The sequence below is a fragment of the Vanessa tameamea genome, chromosome 17 (genome assembly GCF_037043105.1).
Source record: "Vanessa tameamea isolate UH-Manoa-2023 chromosome 17, ilVanTame1 primary haplotype, whole genome shotgun sequence".
Lineage (NCBI taxonomy): Eukaryota > Metazoa > Arthropoda > Insecta > Lepidoptera > Nymphalidae > Vanessa > Vanessa tameamea.
The window spans coordinates 11,822,413-11,838,586 of NC_087325.1; the positions used below are offsets into that span (position 1 = coordinate 11,822,413).

At 33.6% G+C, this 16,174-nt stretch overlaps 1 protein-coding gene across 1 annotated transcript; it reads right to left on the reverse strand.

The window, feature by feature from the left end:
* Positions 1-2,323: 2,323 nt before the first annotated feature.
* Positions 2,324-5,060, reverse strand: LOC113404380 (protein charybde-like). The gene is made up of 3 exons (XM_026645254.2): positions 4,698-5,060; positions 3,894-4,239; positions 2,324-3,754 (listed from the first exon to the last, which is right to left on the reverse strand). Exons 1-3 carry the CDS (start codon positions 4,750-4,752, stop codon positions 3,670-3,672), a joined length of 486 nt encoding a protein of 161 aa, XP_026501039.1. The 5' UTR covers positions 4,753-5,060; the 3' UTR covers positions 2,324-3,669.
* Between the last annotated feature and the right edge of the window lie 11,114 nt (positions 5,061-16,174).

The window sequence follows — 16,174 nt, forward strand, 5'->3', positions numbered from 1 at the left end:
GAGATAAAAGAGGTTATTAAATCCACGAACTAGGAAACAGTACACTTTGAAGCCAAACATTCGACTATCGAGGCATAATTTAAATGTTCGATTACGATTGAAAAACTTATCTCAAAAGAATATTAAGTTTCTATCAAATATATGCTACAATTATGGTGACTTTTTTATTCGCCAATTTGTTCCTGTAGATATTACTAAAATACAACTTCACTATCGGGCTCATCAACTACGCATATAAAAGTACCAGGTTGCTGTGTAAAAGAGAAAATAACAAACAAGTAGACAGCACCGCCCAATATTCCTGTAAGAAATATTAACCATGCCTTTCATTACCAATTCGCTACCTGTCCTGTTCACAAGACACCAAGTTATTTCCCTTGTGGGTGTAGTTAGACTGCCTATAACTGTTATTTCTTGACGCTGGTCGTTTCTTCTCTTCGATGTGCGCCTGGTGCTACAGCTCATTGTATTTATTTGCGTGTAATCACGATAGCAATCATCATCTCGTTCGTATCGCTGCGGTTAGAAAGTGAAGTATCCCTTGATTTATAAATTGCCTATTGTGTAAGGGCTGAATGCTGCGACCTACTAAAACGAATTTAATTTTCCTATCGTGAATAGAGAAAAGGGGTTTAATGAAACGGTATTGTATTCATTGATGAAGAAAAGGGTCTTCATTCTTGGTATGCAAGTACAGGAGAGGAGCGTTACCTCAGACATGTCGTTAACTTTAACCTATATACATATATATAAGCAAAATACCATCTTCAAATGTATACATCTGATTCACTTGAAATTTCGCATAATTTCTTCTTTCGCGACAAAGATGTTTAATGGGAAAAGATTTTACTATATACAATTGAATGAATTATCTCCGTACTAACTGTATATCCGCAGCCAAACATTAGCCACTGCTGTGAAAGTACTCATTCATAACCAACTTCATTTAATGAATTGAAGTAGCCCACTGCACAAACTACCTGAATATTAGCAGATTATGCTTCAAACCCTGATAAGCACCAGTGTTGTTAAATATGAGTTTATTTAGTTCATCTTGTGTTCGGTAGTGAAAAGCTTCTTGAAGAATCCCGCACCATGCGTCTATATTATCAACTAAGTATATTCATCAACTATTGGAAAAGCATGGTCGAAAGCTCCATATCTCCAAAACGAATGGAACTCTTCTCCCAGCAATGTGTAATTTGTTGGTAAAAAAAAAAAAACGATCTTTCTTTTCAGTGTAAGATTATAGAAACACTTATAATCATAATTAAAAAGATACGATACGAAAAATGTCTGACATTTTCAATCTCAAACAAATGTTGTTCAATGAGCTGAACTTCGGCGAATTAATGTAGATATTCAGTCGACATAGCGCGAAAAGTTCGGAAATTAGGATCTCGAGCGTGCATCCTGTTCGACGTTATTTATAAGAGAAAGTTTCGTGGGCGTCGGGGGCTCGGCGACCCTCGCAGATTTTTTTCGGCCTCCTATATAAGAGAATTGATTAAATTTTACAAAGTAAAAACACGATATAAGGATGACTTATATATGAAATGATTTTACGTATTCAAGTAAAAGTAACACCTGTAGATGGATTTTTTTGAGAAGGCTTGGTGTTGGACCATCTTGTCCACCACGCTGCATCGATACGGGGTTTGTAGACTATGTGGTAATAGATAAGAAGAGTTTTATCTATTAAATATGGATTGACTGTAGCATTTAATATAGCTGTGTCAATAAAAAGGGTGTGGTTCATACGCATGTAAAATACGTTACAGGTACTAGTATTACTGATAGCATCAAGTAACGAAACTGACGTGACTTAGTGGTTGAGAAACAAGAATCTTAACCGATGACTGCGGGTTCAAACCCAACTTTAGTAAATTTTCATGTACTGTAATTTGTGACTGGATTTCTTGGGTAGAAATGTTACTTTCGTTTTTTCAAAGCTACTGGTTCATTTTAATTTCTGATATAAAGCCACTTGCTATTTGGAAGATCATTCATAAGCTACATGAGGAGTTGTCGTTAAAATAATAGGTAAAGATATTTGGTTTGTTGGTGACATTTTTCGTCCATTTGTGTGTGGACGCGAGGATGAATTCTGACTGAATCGAACCGGTCGCAAGTGGGTACTCTGAAACTGGTATCCACTGAACCGGTCACACCGGTACGATCAAAATCTAATGCCTCCAAACTTAGATTGTTTTTATCTAAATCGATTTTATGTAAATATATAGATTTTTTATGTGTTTTGTATTCCATAAGCGGAGATATTTGAATAATGATGAAAGGTGAGGGTAACACAAAAACAAGCGTATAATTTTTGAAACTATGTATTTTTTAATAATTTCTACATTTTCTCTTTTACTGTCTATGAAATAAATATCAATTATAAACAATTGATACATTAATTATTATTGTTAGTTTTGTATATGTCGACATTTCAAGAAGTAATTTTTTTATAGCATTTTTAAAATGTTTTTTTTTATCGATGAAAGTGAATCTAGTACTATGATATTGTGCGTTTTAGAACACTGGACCACTGGACCCTACAAACATTTAGATTTCGTTTAAAAACTGTGTCTATTGATATACATTTATAATACAAAGGATGAAGAATATACATCCGACATATAATATCTCGTCAAATATAGTACAAAACTGATCGCATCACCCACTGGACTATATCGCAATAGAAAACAATCTTAGAAAAAGTACAATCTTTATATTAACTTAAATAACTTAATACTTGTTATAACTATAATAATATAAACTGAGATCTTTGCAGTATATTCTCGCGCCCTCTTATTGCTCCGCTGCCGCGGCTCTCACGCATCTGCTGTCGAAATCTGATGCGTGCTCGCTTACGCCATTTAAAGTATATTTTTCTCATTTAAATTTTATACATTACAAAAGTAGTATCACAAACAAATGTACGAACTAGTACAGTTACAAAAAACGTACACATATCTGACCCCCGCGGAGCGCGGAGATCGCCTCTAATAAATACGCTTACGACACATGTAATATAATCGAACCAACTCTACGCAACTTCAGAATAGAATCGAACTCGAAACAAAATTATACATAACACTAAATCGATCAGGGCATCATTATCACACGCGCGACGGCGACTGAGATCATGGTGCGCACCTAACGCCGCCACGCCACTCGCACTCCACCCAGCCGATCATCCGATCATCCGATCATCCGATCATCCGATATCAACCACCCGATAATAAAATACGAACAATGATTAACATAAGTGCGGAGACGCGCGGGCCGAGCGCTACGGTGGGCCGGGGGCCGGGGGGGTGGGGGAAGAGATCGGCGCTCGCCCGCGCGCCGTCGCACGCGCGTCCGTCCGCGCCTCCGGAACCGGCGACCATCGAGGGAAGATCGACACTTTGTCGACACAAAGTGCATTTCGCATCACTATCGCCCGATCCGAGGACGCGGCCGGCCGCTGGACTATGCGCTCCCTGCGCGCTTAATCTACTACTAATTACTATACATTACATATCACGCTGTGCTTTTTTTCTTCTTATTAAAAATATAATTAATATACATATAATAATATTGATATTTGTTAAAATAACGATACGTAGATATCGAGGAGGGCAATCAGTCGGCTCGCTCGCATCACGCGATATCACAGGCGGTTCACTCGGCCTGGCTCCGGAAAAGTTTTTTCTTTTCTATCGTGAACTGGGGGCTGATGATGATGGTGCCGCCTCTCGTAAGGTTTCTGAAAAGAAGTACTTCGTTAGTAAGCTCATTTATACATCCACAGCTGCAACTTTAACTTGAAAAAAAAATCTCTTAAAAAGAAAAAGTAAAGGAAAAGTCAACATCATTAGAAATGATTGCAAGTAAAGTAAACTCACTTTAAGAATTGCGGCAGCAGGCTGGTCCAGTTCGTCGCATCATGTTCAAGATGAAGATGTATTTCGTGCGTGGTGAGCGTGTTCGGATCTATCTTGAAGGCGGCCAAGCGGCGGCCTGCGACGTCGACGATGACCGCCGCGCCACGGGACCCGCAAGGCTCTCCCTCGGCGAGGGCCAGTGTTTGTCTCGAAGCCCGTGCGAGTAATTCCGCCGGTACCAGCACCTCAGCTGTCGCTAGCTCGCTGGCTCCCTTAGCTGCCCGAAGTTCTCGCTCGAGCCGTTGAGCCAGCGCCGCTTCCGTCGGCACCGGCATCGGTGCTTCTCGCCATGTCGGCCCATTCCATGCTATAATAAAAGAAAATACTATTATTAACATGTCAATAATTACAAAGGATTGTTGTTAGATATAACTGAAACTCAAACGACTAAGTAACTAATCAAGTTTACAAGAAATCTTTGAAGATTTTATAAGAATTCCTTAGAATTGAATCTCAAAATCACTAGAGGGCGAAGGAGCGCATCGGCTAACAGCTGTTGTATCAGCTCGGCCTCGGTCTCGGCCGGTTCGCAGAGCTCATCTTACACTTCACACTGATACATAAAGAGTATGTGCTTATTATCATTTTCAAAGTGTTTCATTTGTTAAATAACCGCGAAGACGAAATATTTCATCATCCGTTCGTTAGCCGTGAGCCGTCAACCGGTCGCTGCGCGCGCCGCTTAGCAACACAGCTGACGGCTGGTTAGAAAGTCGACGAGTTCCCTCACCGCTCACCATCTCACAGAATAGAAAGTCGACTCACCTTTTTCACTACTGAATCCGACGCTAAACTGACTCGTAACCGGCAGGATTTCCATGTTTTCCAAATTTTTACTTATATTGTACACTTTTTATTACGAAAAAATTAAAGCGTTCCGTTCCGGAACTTAAAAACTAGAAAAATATCACAAGTCTCTTTTGTACTGCGAATGCGCACTGAACAACCGGCTTCACGACCGGCGACTAGTTATCGTGAAGAGATCGATTGGAAGTTGAAAATGTCCGAAGTTAACACGACTGCATCAGATCTGATCTCGTAACCTTAGGGCTTCGTCTCTCGCCCTTGGCTCACTGTTCGACCCACCCAACCCTGTCGCTCTGTGTGACGGACTGACGATGCCGGGAAGTATTCGCGGTATATATAGAAAGCCGAGGGCGGGGGTGCGAGGGGTCTCTCCGCGGGCGAGCGCGGGGGCACCGCGCGCCAGTCACGATCGTCTGCGAGTTGCGATGCACGTCTCTGTGTCGCTCTGTACCGGCTTCCGACAGAAAGCCGGCCGGCTTCTTTGTTCTAGTTCCACCGGTGGAACAAAGTTCGGTCAAATTCGATATATTTCGAGAAATTGGAATAAGTGCTAAGAACAATGCCGCGCGTGATGTACAAACCAATTACATTAAAAATTAAAAGTTTCCTAAAAGTTCGTTAATTTGTAAGACTCCTGTAATTATATTAGTTTTAAGTAATTTTAGATATTTTCTTTGTTTAGTATAATCTAAGTGTAAGAATTATTTTAAGATAAGTGTTTTATTTTAAGATTAAGATATAAGTGAATTTATAGATAAGCAAAATGTTATCATACAGGCGACAGATTGGCTAGCCGTCTGAGGACGTGTAAGTCACAGAATAATCTATAATATTCTTATAAATGTCACGATCTTTGATCATACTGTATAACAATTCATTGTTTTAAACAGGATTTTTATGTATATTGTCAAACGTAATTTTATAGGTAGAATAAAATTAACGATTAACAAAAACGAACTTCAAAGAAACAAAATGTTACTGACAAGTAGGATAACCATTGTTTGAAGTGGTTTGATTCTTTGAACAATAGCTTTTGTTTTAGCACTTCGTCAACAGGCTTGGGAAATATTGCACTTAGCAACCGATTATCTGTTGTAAGGTTTCAGATAAACGGCTCGAATAAAAAAAATTACGGGTAATTCGCCGGTTTTTTATATTACATTTTCAATATTGCATCAGCCTACTAGAACTTTCTACGATAGTTTATGACCGAACGAGCAGACCGTTATGATAAAACATTATTTATTCATTTGGTTATATGTTAAATCGAACGATAAAAAACGTAAGTAATTTTGTTACATAGTACGATTAAAGTTAATTTCGAAATTAGTTAGAATTGGTGTTTTAGAAAAAAAAAATAGTTTTTTATTTTGTTTTTTGAAGATAAATATTTAAAAAAAAAAAACAAAAGTTTTTTTTTAATAACAAAAGTAAGAAATACTGAGTCTTGGTGTTTTATAAGAAATAAAAATTATAGTTTTTTTTATCTGTTATTTTTTTAGTTATCAGCGACAAATATTTAAAAAAAGAAGAAATTCTGAGTATAATAATGCAATAAAATATATCATATCTTATCATCAAAAATTGCAACTCGATATTTTGATATCTTAATTTAAAATCGTCTCCGATCGTTATCAGTATTATTGCGTCAGCCATAATCATTCGAACAGTTACCGAAAACTGTAACATTGATAAAAAACAATAAGAAAGGCGAGTTGCTAAGCGACGCCGGCCGGCACCCCGGCCTTGAGTTTATGACTCATTACAATGATCAGTAGAACTTAAAGAACGCTTTCCTGGTCGTGATCAATTCGTGACCATCAAAAATTTAACACCATGAAATTAAAAAAAAAAACACCAGCGAATCTTATCATAAATTCTGAACACATTTTTTTATCAAAATAAAATATGCATATATGATGAAAAAGAGCTGTTTTTACAATAAAGTCGAAAAGAAAAGTTATTTATTTTAAAAATCTTTCATTGTATTCAAATAAGTATTTGATATTGTGTTATGTGGTTTTAGATCGTCAAAATAAGTTTTTTTTCTTCAACGTTTGATTTACATTTATTGGAAGTAATTTAAAGAATTTTTTTATCGTAAAAGTCACAAAAAAAAATTACCTGACGACGCGTTTCTCATAGGTGTATAAAAAAGAAACAGTAACCTGTGTAACTAGTTACTTTAATCCCGCAAGCCAACTCGCGTCCAGACATGTCCCAACCTGTTTTCCAACTCGCCTACAACTGTCACCAACTTTTACCGTAACGCCGGAAAATTTCTAACTCCGTAATACTTGGTAAGTCAATTGAAAAGAACTTTATCTAGCAGTCGGTTACACAAACTTTACCTATTTGATTCAAAATCTAATGACAATCTTTCACGCAAACATTAGGCTTAATGTTAAAATATTACATAAAATAATCATCCATCGTCGTTATTGTTCAAAGTTAATTAAAATTTTTGTAATGGATCAATAAAATTAATTCCCATATGTACGATAAACCAGTGTCGATAAACTATCCCTCACTCGTACGAATAGTTTAATTCAATAAAAAAATTTGTAATTTAAATAACACGAAAATATAAATCAAAGTTAATCACAGTTGTATGACTAACATTTTGACTACATAAAATTACTTAATGTATTTATGGAAACGACGAATATTTACGAATGTCGAAAAAATATATTAAAACTCTGAAAGTAATATCATGATCACAATAAACGAATATAAAATTGTAATAACCGTCGCGAGGTAGAGCTGTAATTTTAATAAGTTAATTCCATTATCCATTAGATTGCTTCATAGTTATTTACCTATTTAATATTTATTCATCCATAATACCTGACTTGTAACGAACGTTTGTAGAAATGCACGAGCCGATGAACCAACTAAATCATGTAGTTATTCGTTTGTTATGAAAATGATTCCGACTCGGTTACAATTTCACTCGGTCGGTTATTTGTATGGCCAATATTTGTCGTAATCAGTATTCAAGCCTCGTTAACTTTAAAGTTTAGGCAACCGCTCATTAGTAATTTTAAATTTGCTTTGTTTTGTCGGGTCTCCTAGTGGGGACACGTGTGCTATTGTATTTCACCTACCTATGTTATTGTTACGAACATTTTTTATATGAGTATTTTTTTTATAATTGTATTTTTTGACCTTGTTTTTAGATTAAAATTGTTTTGTTTGATTATATAGCGATAGCGTTGCGATATATTTAAGTGGCAAAAATAGATTAATATATATACATATATGTATTATTTTTCAATTGTATTTTGTTTTTGGTGTGTTCATATGAAAAAAGAAATAAATTTATTTTCAAGATAACTGTGATTTTATTATTCTGTCCTATTTCAAAAGTGTTTATTACTTGTACAGTAGTTAACATAATTTGTTTCATTCTACGCTCAGAAACGTTTATTTATTATTATCTAAAGAGCCATAAATATTATAATTATATAGACCAAAGATTTATAGCTAAATAAAAGTAATATCATTTTTACTGGTCCGGTAACATTATCTGTGTAAATGATAACTTAACTAGATAGAATAAAAATTAGCAAAATATGTTATATATTATAAAATAATATTTTCTTAGATTAAAATATATATCTGGTGAAAATTTGATAACTATTTTGAAGTACTTAAATATACAAAAATATATATGTGACAAAGTTTTTTATTCGGATAAAACTAGTTTGAAATTAAGTTACAATATTTGTCCCGAACACCGTAAAAAGTGAATTTGTGAAGTTTACTGAGTTCGAAATGCTTATCACCGCAATCGAAAGCGAGGTGTTAAAAGGTGGCTATGTTCAATGGACCCTTCTCAAACTGTTTTATTATTAGTATCATGAAAACAACCACGCAGTAAACGAATACACTTTTATTCCGTCCATAGTATTATTTACGTAGATATAATATTTCACTAATATATCGATAAAATAAATCACTCTAAGACAAAGAAAACAAACTTACAATGTTAAAGTATTCTAATAAAGTTTGTCAATGAGTTCTAAGTTTTAAAATCAACAGATACAATAATTACTAAGTGCTTTGAAAGAAATTTGAGAGTGTTCTTACAGTCAAATAATAATTTATTTGTTATAACTAATATCATGTAATATATAAATATTTTATGTTTAAGACATGATAAATTTTTGGGTGGCAATATGCCTTTAAACGAAGAAACTTTTACTAATTATAAAAATAAGCTCTAATTTAAAACAAAAAACAATATTACATAGATAAGATTATAATGTCAATTGCCACTTAAAATTATTTTCAAATTAGTCGTTTTCAATTTAACTCATATACACTTTTTCGGCATCGAATTGAATCTAAAGTTACCGGTTAGAAATGTAGATTTTGTCAAGTAGGTAAGTCAGTAGTTACTCGTTTTCTCAAGTGAAGTGCACAGTCGACTAATAAAAGTTATAGTCACTCAGGATATTATCCTTCTTCGCTGAAAAACAAGATAAATAAATGAAAAATACAGAAGTAACCCCGGAACATATCGACACAAGATAAATAACTATTAGACTTTAATTTAAGAATATACTAACTTAAATTAAACCGAATCTTGTCAGTGTTTCCTTGAAATCCTATCTGAATATACAATCTAATTAACTCCTCACAATATTGCCTACAGCCTCCCTATCTACGTCACATCCGTTTCATACTATGTATCAAAACTGGTGGATATGAAGTTCATGCATAATTCAACCGTCGTAAACATCGCGACCCTTTCTTCCCAACTCTTGAAGTTCTTTTGGCAAGGTCTTCGATGTTATTATTTTTATTTTCGTATCGTAAAATATTATATTCTTCAGGAACATGTGGATCCTGCATTAACCAGTCCACTGGTTCTGAATCTGCATGTTAAGAAAATACAAAAGGGTGACTCACTAACCGTTTACTGTGTTATCGAGCTGCGATATGACGTATATAAAATATGTTATAAAAATATATGTATTTTAGCTCCATTAGCATACCACCCATTTCACCCCTTAACAGCATTGTTATAAAGGGTAAGTATAATGAGTTCAACCACATATTTTCATATAGTTGAAAGCCCTTTGGTAGTTTAGGAATATTTAAAACTAGCGGCTGTTGTTAGATAACCTTATCGCTTCAAGACTTACTATGATATTATAAAAGTAAATATCACGCCGAAAATTTAACTAAGACGGGTTTTAAACTACACAGTACTATGTTTTGTTTCCAATGTCCAATTTAAACACAATCGCATACGGTAACTTAGGTCAGTTATAAATCAACATAGTGTCGCACTACAAAAGAATTAAAACGAAACGACATATTAATTTACCGTGGGCCACTCTTTTCTTTCCGATGCGTTTTCAGTTTTATCTGTAAGACTTATAAATCAAAGCATGATAGTTCAATGGTGATCGCCCGGCTTTGAACCCGCACACATCGGTTAAGATTCACACATTGTTACCACTGTCCTATGTATGCTTTAGGACCGTGTAATTATCAGATAACAAAGTCCACACCGTGTTTAGGATGTTTGTTACTTTTTTAATTATCAATCCACCCACACGTTCCTGTCAAACAATTTACATCAATTTATTCACGAACAAAACAACGAAATACTATTCGGTAAAAAAATCATAACCCAGCTTGGTACAAAATCACCTTTATTTGGAACTATCTAGTTGATTTATATACTCGCTACTGTACGACTTACCGGTAAATATTATTCAAATATAACCTCTAATCTCTATGCCTTAAGAGTTACAGGCGTAACAAGTAGCCACTAGCCTTACACTGGACATACGCTCGATGCATTTAGACTTTGATATTATGGATATAAGGCTTATAATTCAATGATTTACATTTTATGGCTTAGTTCGATTGTTATGTCGCTGTATAGCGCTTAAAATGATAAATGGTGGAGAACAGGTTTTCGTATCGTGAACGACGAAATTAATGATAGAGCGCCATTTTGGTTTCTGTTCTTTATTTTATGTTATTAATATTATATATAGTTTGACTCAATCACAAGTTAACAGTAAGTAATTACCGTACAAAAGTATTTTATAATTCTATACTTGTACTATGTACTAAGTTGTAAATAAAAATGCTGTTAATAATATACATATATATACTTTAAACTGATAATTGTACTTTTATTAATCTGGCTTTTATTTGTGAAACAAAAGGTAGTATATTTAAAACAGGGGTTTCATTTTCCAAGGTTCAATTTCATATAACAATTTTTTTAAAGATTTCGTTATGAGTAAACAGACAGAATTTGTTTCTCATTTATAATGTTACAATGTTTTTTCTTATCTATTATAGATTTATAGGTATCCGATATTCTAAAGCCTAAATCTATAGAAGAATTGTATAATATCTATAAAACCACATTACCAGGCAAACATAAACTAGTATTATCATTATTAAGTATCTCCAGTAATCCCTTTCATTTTATATTTTTTCCTTTGTGATTATCGAAAAAGTTACGCCCACAGACAATATTAGGATGTAATAATTTTCAGCACCAAAGAAATGTTCCCAAACTCTTAATCACAACAGTAATAATTCGCCCCTTTAAAGTAACAAAAGAAAATTCCGATTGTTATTATTCAACTCGAAACATAAAGGCTTACTACAATTTCATTGCTTTTGTCCAATTTTCCAAAATGCACGACCATCTTTGTTAATTCTGCTCATTCAATTATGAACTTTAAAACATCAGATATAATGCTTAATTTTCATTGGAACTATTAACGCACGTATGCCATTATTCGCACGAACTTCGTATCGCTTTTCGTAAATTCACTTTATTTAATTTTGAACTCCACGTATTATCAATACAGTCGATATTAGATTGATCGATATAAGTTTAAAAAAGAACATGGAATTGAGTTTATTGCAATATAAACTCACGCTCGTTCACGCATGGTTGAATTTCGATTGACGTGGAATGGAGCTGTCAGTGAGAGAAAGGGGTTAAGTTGAACAGTGCGTTTAGTTTGCGAGTCGAGTGACGAGTGATTCGCGCGAGTAATACAAACGGGCGTAATTGTTAACAGTAACTGTTGCTAGGCGCCGTGTAGGGCTGCCACTTTTAATATGTTTATGTTACATTTTTTTTTAAATAAAATTCATAGTATTTCTGTCTGGAAGATTCAAGTCGAGTCAGAGTCGAGTCATTTGAAGTACAACTAAATTTTGTTTTATCTTATTTTTGTCAACCCTATTTTTTTAAATTTGTTATTGATAGTTTTTTTTTGTTACCAACATAATATTGAACTTTGGAATAATTATACAAATTTATTAGTCCAGATAAACTCCAAGCAATAGTTGGTATATAATTAAACTCACTAACTTGAACTAAAATAAAAAATAAAAAAATCTGTTTACAGAAATTAATCTCAAGCCATTGCATCCAAGTTGTTAAGTTACAGACGACAGAAGCATTTGGATTAAGCGAAAGTTAAACTTAAGATTGATATCGGCTACTGTGGAATAAGTCTTACTTGAACATTAACTTAAGTTTCTCCTAACTTAACAGTTGATAGCGTTGAATAATTTAACGATGTTAAAGTTTATCTCATGAATATTATGTAGTATATATATATATATACATATATATTTAATTTACATTTCCACTTTACTACTTTGCTGATTTTTTTTAATCAATTATAATAGTGGAAATACGTATGAGTTAACGACTCGTGATGGCTCGGTGAATGGACCACGTTCATCTTAACGGAAGATTGCAGGTTCAGATCCGGTTAAGATTCAACAAGTTCATAAATAAGCTTGAGCTTGACAGTAACAGCAAATATCGGCGATATATTGCTACACGTGTAACCCCTACTAAAATCTTAGGTAGGTTTCAGTAGAGAGCAAAGTTGTTCAAAACTTATCGGTTCGAGTGGAGTCCTTTGCCTAGTATTGTGAATGATACGTTAAAAAAATAAGAATAGCATTTGAATATTTGTAAATGGAATAATAACATGTCGAATAATATTACACCTTTCGTATAATCAAACGGTCAAACAACCCCTTGTTACACAGTCACTGATTTCACCTTCACACAGCTGCCGTTAACCCCCGCTGTTGCTATGGAACGATGACCTTGGTGGTACCACCATAATGACCATAATTGCAGCATACACCGCGGGCCAGGTAAATAATTTGACGGTTTATGGGGATTGATTCTATACATTAGCGAGCTTTTTGGAAGAAAATTTTCGAGAAATTATTGATGTTTATGAATAAAGAACATGGGTTACAAAAGTGGTATACTTATTATTCAATCCTTTATTATGCAAAACGAATTAACATTTATTTATAATTACGAATATTTATGTTCATCGTAAAAGTTTGTTTTACGAATTGACGTCAGAGCTGCTTAGGGAAAGGAAGACTCGTCTCCAGCTTGACCTCTTGGATTTCTCCTCACCCAGAGGAGGGAATCGACACGTCTTGATTCGGAACTTGTCAGTTCCGTTAGCAAGAGAGAATCATCTCCGTGTACAAATACGATGGCTTATATATGCTGTATATATTCTAGATTATATCAGACATCATAGTTGATAAATCACTGAACTGGATTATTTTTCAGAAAATTAGCTTAAAGCCTATGGGCATAGATACTATTAAAGATTAATATTATTATTTATTACAATATATGTAGTCTTACCACCTAATGCCTCAATACCTTGGAGCATTATACATTTAAAAAAAAAACTCGCGATCAGAGACTCTTGTATACTTTTTTGCTCGAAGTTTGGGTGCTTCAGAGATATAATTATTGTGTTATAGGCTATTAATTAGTCTAAGTTGACTTATATTGTTAGTTATTTGTTAAAAAAATATGGAAGTAAGTATAGATAGTTATTCTAGTATTCTTTAATAAAAGAACATTTTCATTTCTTTATGAATAGTTTATAAATTAGTCACTATAATTAATATAAAAATAGAAAGGTTGTTTTAGAATAAAAAAATGATCCTTAAACTGCGGAATTTGCTTTTGTTGATGGAAGTTACTTTTGAAGATGCTGATATTATAATTAATAATAATATAATGCTCTAAGCATATTAATGCTCAGCCTTAGTAATAACAACTAATATTGAATTTAAATCTTGCCTAGATAGAGACTTTTTACGTAACAGAAATGAGTTAGATCTTTGATTCTAAATGGCTTCAAAACATATCTGAAAACAGCACATGTGTATCAGGATGAACTAATCTTAAAATATCTTAAAAGTAAATCAAAATATGTACATTTATTCCCGTGTACAGCATCTATCATTAAGTTAAAATTGGCAATTTTTTTTCGAGTTTACGAAGTTATTTTTCAATATAAAACTAGGACCCTGTTTTCGTTAAACATTCTAGCATATTTAATCACAAACCAATAACTTCAAGTGAGGCGTAAAACGCGTATTCATCACCATCTGTCCCCCTCAGCAATCACCTTCCTAAGACCATATAGTCTATTGGAAGTGACATCGTTTCTATATCAAAGAGCATAGATCATAATGTGCACATGGACAGCTGACTTCACATCTCACAATTCCAAAGAGCTTTGTGTGTATTGTGTCTATCGAATAAAAGACTACTGCGACAAAATAATACTAAATACATTGCATATAATTATCGTTTACCTTTAACATATATATATATATATAAATAATTAATCTTTATGTGTAAATACCGACACGTGTTAAATATTATTATCAAATTCCCGCGATGAGTCAATTGTATTCGACTTTTAATCAGATTATATGTTAATTTAAACTAATAGAATATTGTTATTGTGTTACAGGAATTCATTATTGTTATATTCCGTTTCATTTTATGGCTCTATTGCTATATTTGGCCACACGAAGTTCGTATAAAATTTATTTCTAAATTCAATTGTAAAATTTAGAAAGATTAAAAGAATCGTTAATGACATATTTTAAAATTAATATTTTTTAGTTGATTGCACACCTTGTGTGTTAGATGATCGCCCTGGGCCTATTTCAACTAACGAAAACTAACGAAAACGATTTTTTTTGTATTGAATGAAAACTGTAACTGTTAAATATGACATTAAAAACCCGCTTAGTGTCCTTCGCGGGTTTTTGTTTATTTCTGAACCGGTGATAAATTTTTGACAGTTTGAGAAAGTGTTAATATTTTTGACTTTGACCCTAAAGATCCTTAAAAAAATTCAAAATATAGATAAAACCACGCGAATGATAACATATACATACATAACATAAAAGTAAGTGCTTTAATTTTGAATGTCATTTCTATAATATTCTTAGTTCTGCATTGATTCTAAGCGACCCTTCGTGTAGGGAGCGTGCATAATACAGCGAATGTAATCATTTAATTATAGCCCTATAAAAACCAAAATATCACATACATATATTTTATTCTTTTTTACTGTACCGATTTTCATGTAACACACCATAAACCGCGCGACATGATGTTTTTATCACGTTTCATATTGTAATAATCGAATTGTCACTGCCGTTTAGAACTACAAAAACTCACTAACTTAATTTAAAAAATAATTTACTGGAATCCACAACTGTATTAATATAATTATAATGTAAATGTGTTTAAAGATAACCGCACAGATTAATATAATATATTTTTTTACTCCACCTGACGGTAAGTGGTAGTGGAGTCCAAACGCGAGTCCATTTCAAATTTATCTCATATAGAAAATTACTATATCAATGAGTAATATAATTGAAATTTCAATATATGTAAATCTAGTTCAACGAAATATTAATGAACTCCTGCGGGGAGAACTGCTCGAACTTTATAAAAATCGCTGTTACAATTTCTAAATTGTCAAATCATCTTAAGGTGATGTTAACAAACGCCCGCTTTGAGTGTGACTTTTTAACGTTTATTAATATTAATAATAATGGAGTCACGTGGTACGTGGTGGTCCTCCACCCCAAACAATTATGTCTAAGTGGCTCTGTATTGCAAGCTTTTGAAACTGTCAACCATGTCAAAAATTTGGTATAAAACGAAATGTAAGTCACAAGATTAACTATAAACAAATATTATGCCAAAAGACAACAGGATCAATGTGGATATTAAAAACATATCAAGGCCTGTTTTGGAACAAGTCGATGTAGGTTACAATAACCGTGACAGACGCCAGAGCCTCTAAGAGCATAGCACCGATCATTCTTTCACCTGTAACTGTGAGCCCTATAAAAGATTTTTCCCACAGCAAACTCATGTATAATTAACGGACTGCAAATAGCTTTGTTGACGGTAACGCTCTAAAACGCGTACAAACAAACATACACGCCCACGCGTATTAACAAACTAAACAGAACGAGTACCTACACAAATGAAATCCATTCATACGTGCGTATAATAAAAGTGCATCGGGACGGTGTCTGTTCGTTTTACTCATTTTAATCAT

What these genes read in the sequence shown, in the direction of transcription:
- LOC113404380 (XM_026645254.2), bottom strand. Translation starts at nt 4,752, where the DNA reads ATGGAAATCCTGCCGGTTACGAGTCAGTTTAGCGTCGGATTCAGTAGT. An exon ending in CGGATTCAGTAGTGAAAAAG is followed by an intron (nt 4,240 to 4,697) that starts GTGAGTCGACTT and finishes CTTTTATTATAG; the next exon opens with CATGGAATGGGCCGACATGG. An exon ending in CTGCTGCCGCAATTCTTAAA is followed by an intron (nt 3,755 to 3,893) that starts GTGAGTTTACTT and finishes ACTTCTTTTCAG; the next exon opens with AAACCTTACGAGAGGCGGCA.